The sequence below is a fragment of the Trachymyrmex septentrionalis genome, unplaced genomic scaffold (genome assembly GCF_001594115.1).
Source record: "Trachymyrmex septentrionalis isolate Tsep2-gDNA-1 unplaced genomic scaffold, Tsep1.0 scaffold78, whole genome shotgun sequence".
Classification (NCBI taxonomy): Eukaryota; Metazoa; Arthropoda; class Insecta; order Hymenoptera; family Formicidae; genus Trachymyrmex; species Trachymyrmex septentrionalis.
Window position 1 is genome coordinate 791414 of NW_017305967.1, and position 7871 is coordinate 799284.

Genomic DNA, 7871 nt, shown 5'->3' on the forward strand with positions numbered 1-7871 from the left:
ATCGTTTCCGTTTTTTCGCTCTTTACTACCACCCTACCTCTCGAGGGACGTGCACATGATATCGCATAATTCCCGTACCTAGTGAATATAATTTATTACTCAACGATCATCTCCGCTCGACAGTCGATCACTGGTTAAGCCAACGGAATGAGGATGTTTCCCTCTTTCCTTTCCTCCCTTTATTATATGTGCACATAGTGCCTGTCGTATGCTAACAGGTTCCATGCGATTCGAGAAATTGACATGAAATATATTTGAATCCTAGATAATCAAACGTATCTCAGTAAAATCGCATATATAAATCCATGATTACCTATGATGTTGTATGAGCTTGTCGAGTACCTGTCTTCAATGATTTCAAGTATATCGAAGCAATACTCAGGCTATGCATATATGTATTGCCAGTAGTTTTATGACAATGTAGCAGTATCAAGGATACCTCCCGTCGACAATATATCAGCATTTTATGATACTATAGATTATCATGGCAACATGATGACAACACAACAAATTTTGATGATTTTAAAGTTGTCGGAAAATTGCTCAAAAGTTGTTACTCAAAGTTGTCATATCGTGAAGATATCAACTTGCCAACAAATGCCGACTTAGTTGCTGCAATTCTGGTAGAAACGGAAACATATACTACTTCTTTGCGAGCAACAAGACAAACACGTTGCTATTTGAAAAGTTATATGTGGAAATATTATTATTATAGAACAAAATATATAAAGTATAAATGATTAATATCATACGTATTTATTTGCATATAGAATTATTTATAAAAGACTACAAAGAATATTTCCTATTTCGTAATTTCTTGAAGAAAATGAATATTAAATTGTTCACAATAATGATTACAATAATAAGTTTGTGAGATTTTAGTAAATAGAATTTATGCAAAAAACCAAGAATAATAGCACTAATAACATGTGTAACAATATCTACATATTCAATGTTTATCTTGATGAATGAATTTCATTTACTCATATAAAACGTATGTGGTATTTACTTGGTCTTCACGAGAATAATAATGTCAGAAGCATTCGGCTTAATGAGCTCTCTACAATATAATAAGACATTACTTAAGTTTAAGTTTTAAACCATGAGAAATTGAGCAATTACAGTCAAATTTGAGAAGAATAACCATGATTGATTAATTTCTTACAGCTTAAGACTTAAAGCTTGAGTAATAGCTTATTGTAGAAAACCCATATATAAAGATAGTATAACACATTAAGCGGCGTCTATAATAAAATTTTAAAGCGTAAAACTGAAGCTAAAATCTTATGCTGAGTCGATAGTCGTAATTTTAAATTTTATTAGTGAATCGAAGTTGGTCAACAGTCAATTTGTACTGCAACTGATCGATTTTCTTGGCCAAATTCGACTTTATTCCTTCCAATTAGTTGAACTAAACGATTCGCTGTACAATTAACAAGTAGATACGAAAAATCATAGTCACCTATTTAGGTTAATAGGCTTTCTACAATAAGTCATTAAGTTTCAAGTCACCTAAGCTTCAAGTCTTAAACCATAAGAAATTGATCAATCATAGTAAATTATTATTATTTTCACATTCAACTGTAATTGATCAATTTCTTACGGTTTAAGACTTAAGCTTAAGTAATGATTTATTGTAGAAAGCCTAGGTTAAGAATGGTTAAGACTTTGATTGCCAACTATCGACTCATTTAGAGTCAGCTTTAAGGCTCAGTTGCACTAACATTGACTTCAAGCGAGAAAGACTCTAATCTCGTTTTAAAGTCAAAAAGAGACAGAGACAGAGTTTTAAGCCTCGCTTAAAATCAAAATAACGTTGGTGCAATCAGGCCTAAGAGGCGTAAGAAATTGATCAATCACAGCTAATTATTTTCCTCAAATTCGACTGTGATTAGACAATTTTTTACGGTGTAAAACTTAAAGCTTCAGTTTTACTTCTTAAAATTCATTATAGATGCTTTAATAAACTATAATGGTGATCTCGTAATGGCGAGGCTTTCTAATAACGACATTATCTGATGCTCACTTTAGATCAGATTTCGAATCGCGCTCCAATTATTTTAAGCGCGGGAGAGAAACCTGCTGCACGGCCAAAACTCAACAGTGGCATGATGACAACTGAAAAACGTTCAATAGGGAAAGTACAGAAGAAAAAACGGGAAGTGGGGGAAGGAAAGGGCAAAAGGTAACGGGGTTAAGTATCCTACCTGTGGATTGTGATGTTCCGGGGCTCTGGGGAAGCCGCTGCGCGGCCGCGACAGTCGGCCAGGGGAGTGGGGGCCTTGAAAAGGTCGCCGAACGATAGGTGATGGCTGTAATCGCGGCAAGCCCAGGTGTATCCTCCGCGCTCGTCACTACCCTCCTTCGTAGTTAAACGTTGTCGTCTACTGGCATCGCCGCCGCCATCGGCCGTAGCACCACCACCACCGCCACCCTCGGAGAGATGACGGGTCAAGGGTCGCCGCATATCTCATTCAGGTCGCGCGACTAACTAAACCGACTGGACTCGACTCTTCGCGCAGCTAGCGCGAAGTCCGCCGTTGCTCGTCGCCGCAATTCGTGCCGCCCGGGCGTCACATCCAACGACCGTTCGTCTGCTTTTGCGTGCGCGCGCGTGTACATGCGCACGCGCGAACACGAATCTACGTTCTACAAAACGAAGATAATCAAGTGGTCTGTTCCGTTTAGCTGAATTTCTCTTGCAAAATTCATCTTTTTTCCTTTTACATTGGGGCGTAAAAGAGAAAAGTTGCACGCAAAGAAATTCGACTAAAAAAGAATAAAGCTAATTATTCTTTCTACAATAAGCGTTACTTGAGCTTTAAAGGGTCCTCTATAGAAGTCGTAGGCGGTCGTGGAGTTCTTAAGTTCATAGGAAACCAACTAATCACAATCAAATATAAAGAGAATACTCGATTAGAATTGATCAGTTTCCTATGACTTAAGACTCCACGACCGTCTACGACTTTTATGTAGAGGACCCTTAAGTTTTAAGCCGTAAGAAATTGACCATAGTCGATTATTTTTCTCACATTCGACTGTGATTTGTCAATTTCTTACATCTTAAGACTAAAAGCTTATTGTAGCAAGTCCATAAAAGGAGAGTGGAGCGAATATCCTCTACTTTGATTGATTCTGCTTAAGTTACTTCTGCAAATATGTATAATGTGTATGTATAAGTACATATATACATATATAAAACCGGTATTCATAATCTTATATTTAAGACCGTCTTAAATGTACTCTTAAGATGTCATGAATCAATCAGATAACCGGATTAGCATCTTAAGATGTTATACAGCATACATACAGCACAGAATTTGCAGCAATATCGCTGCAATAATGCTATAATATTGCTGCAACTTTTGTGCTGTAGAGATACTTAAAACAGTCTTAAAATAAGAATGGACTACGAATATTCCTAATTCTCTTTACCTTAACTGTGTTTTGATACTTTCGATATACATTGCCGGTATTAAAAATTTGTATGAATATACTCAACGTAAATTATAAATGTTCAGTGCTAGCAGTTGTATCATATATCGAAACATGACCTAAATGTAGCGGGATCTGAAACTTAAAGAGGTTAAATGTTTTGCCCGTTACCAAAAGATTACCTAAAAATGACAGATTTTTAATGTATGAATCTCCACTCTCCCTTCATTATCTCTCTGCTACGAAAACGTTTATCGCCCCGCGATCCATGGAGCTCATTCATGAACGCTCACGAGCCCTTATTCGTAATACCGTTCGAAAAAACGTGTTATCGTGATACCAGGCGTTGAAAGAAACTGCAGTACATGTGCGCACGTGACCAACTATTTCACATGTTGTTTGTTCTACAACCCACTTTGGCCACACTCGGCTAACGTCCGACTGTTGCCTCCCCTTCCTCCTCCCCCTCACTTTTTAAAGCCGCGGCTGGCACCACCTACCTTTGCAGATAAGGCAGATCGCGCAACGTACCACAGTAGATCGATTAGAACAATTCATGGCTGATGATTCAAAGAAATGATTGCAGATAATAATTTCTAAAGTTGTAACGCTGTTACTTATTTTTTTTTTAGTAACGATAACTTCATTACATTTTTACAGTAATGCTAACGATTCAGTCGTTACTTTTATTTCATCGTTACTTTTATTTATATAATAAAAGTATTTATATAATAAATAATTATGAATTTAATAATGTATTATCCAAATATTTATGTTAATAATTGTAAATTTATATTAATTGTCGATAATGTTATTGTTCTTCAATTACTTCCGAGCCCTTGGGGTAAAAATGAGTGATACAGCGCCGCTATTTTAAATATCGATATTTTTCCCGATATTTTATACCGATATTTTATCTTTCTACATTAACATGCATCAACATTTGAATAGGAATACGAATTGAATTGAAACTCTCATTTATCGTACTAATTATATGTTACATTATAAAAATACAATGTTTACAATGTAAGATTAAAATCATACAAATGAATAATAAGTAAAATAAAAATATTAAATATGTAAGTATAATATGAAATCAAAAATAAATGTAAGTTTATACATATATCTATATTTTCCAATTAGTACTACATATAGAATATATCTACATATAGTGCTAATTGCAATAAACATAATAGATTAATCAAAAATCATGAATTCGATTGGGAGAATGTTCGAATTTTAGATAAGCCGTCATTTTAAAAGAATGATGTCTGAAATGATACATATAAAAAGAAAACGAACTTAACAAGCAAAGTGATAGAACATTTAGCGGATACATATTTTAGGCGAGCGATGTACCTTCATTTTCAATTCTAACCGACCAATAGTCGTTCCAGCAGCTGGAAAAAAAAAACATATATATATATATATATATATATATATATATATATATATATATATATACACATATACATTTTATTTTTTCATGAATCGTTGATTAATAACCATTGTATATATAACCATCCATATAATTGAATAACATATTTACATTATTAATGTGGGATAATTAATTCAAATATATAATAATAATAAAAATAAGAAAGAAAGATATTGAAATTAATGCAGAATGGCTGCTAATTTTAATTATCTTAATTTCTATTTAGTTATCATAAATGTTTGTTTTTTTTTATATATCATGTTTACTTCGTACATTCAACGAAATAAACTGTCAAAATATTTTGAAGAGGAAAAGCAAGGAGTCATGACAGATTAAAGCAAATATTTAATTTATTTGTGAATCTGCGCAATCGTAAAATATATCCATATAATGATCAACGAGATATAACATCAATAGAGCTCGGCGCTGAACGTGACGAGACAATCAACATGTGGGAAGTGATTTCGTACATAATCACGGATAACCTTGAAGAAAATCGCGTGACTTTCTCGCAATTTTTCTCGGGGGCGCACCTTCTTAATCGGGTCTCATCATTTTTCTTCTCGTGATAAAAAGCACGACGCCTCGCTGCAGGAAGAAGAGAGAGAAAAAAAAATGATACGTTGCTTTCTCGTCATTTATATGTTTAATATATGAAAATAGAATCCACGGTGCGCAACGGGATACGCCAATATCATCGATCGAGTAAAGGGACGAGAAGAAGACAGGAAGAAATTAAAGAAAATATCACAAAGGATTGCGGATTAAGATAAAACTCAGCTTCACGGAGTGAAGTAATCGCGACGCCATGTTGTAACATTTATAATCCGACTACGAGTCATATCACTGTTGGCAGACGCATATTCGACATACCCAATTAATCACGACGTACGTTAATCCGAAATGGATGGAGCCCTTAATTTTCTCTAAACGACGAATCTCGTCTGCGACTTCGTCGAGGCTCGTGCTACGTAAAGATCGATCGACGGATTGATCGGTTAATTGCGAGTGAGTTTCGCGAATAACGTCGTGATTGTTATGTCCAATCTATCGAAGCCTGTGATAATTATTTGTAAGAGCCATGGCACAATGTAAAACGTAAATAATAAGGAATCATTAGGCGCCTTCAAACCAGACAAAGCTACTAGCCTACTCGCCAAGCGATTGAATGTGATTGGTTGGATCTATAAGTAACAATCAATTATGGTGGAAGAATTACAGATGAAATAGCGCATAATAATTCACAGCAATCGGTTAGCAAATCAAATTCTGTCCTAAACAGCGCGATATTCAAGTACATACAATGTTAATCAGTGTATGATAAGTGTTTAAAAGCATAAATTTTGTTACATTGCTTTTTGCATTCTTAGGACAGATTCTGATTGGCTGTAACTAAATCGGCTACTGCATCCCTCAAGTTATTTCACCTTCATCCACCATGCAATCAATCATGTTTATTTGCTCGAGCAAGTTAATCGCTTCGTTGACTTGAACGCGCACGTTCAATATGTTGGATTTGCTATTGTATACGTTTTACAAATTTTTCTGTGTGCTACGGTCCTAAGACAATTTTCTTCCACAATTCATTCCTAAAATCATACGCAAATTACTACGTAATTCTTCAGGTGATTCAGCCTGCGCTGGCTCGATATATACGCGAAACATACACGTTATTCGCAGAACACGCACGCATATCTGTTTTTACTTTTGTGTGCGGAGCCGCACCCACTTTCGTAGAAGGGAAGCGAACAGATCAGTATAATGACTGCTAATTATGCATATTTGCATTCCATGAGTAAGACAAATCAAGAATCTCACGCGAAATGAGAGAGTTGGACAGAATAATAACTGATGTTAGTTAAATCAAAGCGCATATACAAGGTCTTGAAAAAGTCTGGAAACGCTAATTATATCGAAAACAAAGCATTTTTCACTATTGATCACTTTGGACTCTACCCAGGATCAAACGAATGTGATCAGTAAATAGACCTTTTTAAATCTTACAACTTCTGTTTGAAACATTTTTCTGAAAAATATCTTATTTTCGACATATTTTAGCATTTCCGGACTTTTTAAAGATCCTGTATATAAAAATGAACTGTCTTACAAGAAATATCATAAATAAATTGTCTATAAGAAAATGCAACGGAGAGTATTTTAATGTAATGCTACAAATGCCTTGAAACATTCCTTGATTCAATTTGTAAAATTCTTTCTTCTGATCAATTAAATACTTCAAAGCATTTGTAGTGAAACTTTGACCCAAAAAGGAATTCATCTTTGTCTTTTTGCGTTGTAAGGCAAATGATACAGTGCGGGCGCGGCTCGATCTACTAAAGTCATTAAATTTATAAAGTACCTCAAACCTCTACCATTTTGAAGCAAAGACGCGACCATCGCAAGCAAACTTATGTATTTGTAAAGCTGTAAATTATGTAAATCAATTTTTTTATTTGTTATCAGTTTATTTATGTATGAACAAAGAAATATTCTTCTGCTTAATTTATGTATTCTTTAGTTTAATCCGGGTTTAATTATCGTTGAGATTTCAGTGCAAGAAAAGTGTAAGTATAATACAATTCAAATTCAGAAGATGAAACAAATTAACACATGTGACGATCGAAAAAGAAAGTAAATGTTATAAGAGCTAAACGTTTAATTTGACAAAAAATGTATAGAAAATTTTGCACAAATTAAGACATCTAATATGTAGATGAAATAATATATTGTGTACATTATCCGCCATTTTTACGCAAAAATGCTTCAAAAGTGGATGCCGTTGCGATACTTAATAAATCTGTGATCTCTTTACAATCTACATCTCAACAACGTTTGTACACGGCGAATCGCAACTTGGCGATTCATCTTCGCGTATTCGAACTATGATCGAGCTACGACATTGGCCGTGTGTCCCTACAACTCGGCCGTGCATAAATACATGTATATAATACATATATGATATACATACATATACATATATATATATATATATATATAT

The 7871-nt window shown here is 34.6% G+C and overlaps 2 protein-coding genes across 4 annotated transcripts in view; both read right to left on the bottom strand.

Moving 5' to 3' along the window:
- LOC108754226 (rap1 GTPase-activating protein 1-like) overlaps positions 1-7871 on the bottom strand; it is a 117668-nt gene that overhangs the window by 103042 nt on the left and 6755 nt on the right. The window lies entirely within an intron of this gene.
- LOC108754235 lies at positions 1001-3819 on the bottom strand. Of its 3 annotated transcripts, none has more exons than XM_018496410.1 (4): positions 3748-3819; positions 2208-2649; positions 2027-2118; positions 1001-1060 (listed from the first exon to the last, which is right to left on the bottom strand). In XM_018496410.1, the coding sequence occupies exons 2-3, from the start codon at positions 2465-2467 to the stop codon at positions 2061-2063; spliced, it is 318 nt and encodes a 105-aa protein (XP_018351912.1). In that variant the 5' UTR covers positions 2468-2649; positions 3748-3819; the 3' UTR covers positions 1001-1060; positions 2027-2060. The 3 variants fall into 3 exon arrangements, with proteins under 3 accessions (XP_018351912.1, XP_018351914.1, XP_018351913.1); XM_018496412.1 differs by having other exon boundaries at positions 3729-3809; XM_018496411.1 differs by having other exon boundaries at positions 3618-3809.

Excerpts from the sequence above, each read along its gene's own strand:
- LOC108754235 (XM_018496410.1), bottom strand. The coding sequence starts at position 2,467 with ATGCGGCGACCCTTGACCCGTCATCTCTCCGAGGGTGGCGGTGGTGGT. Across the intron at positions 2,119-2,207 it reads CGGAACATCACAATCCACAG|TTGTCATCATGCCACTGTTG; the intron begins GTAGGATACTTA and ends AACGTTTTTCAG.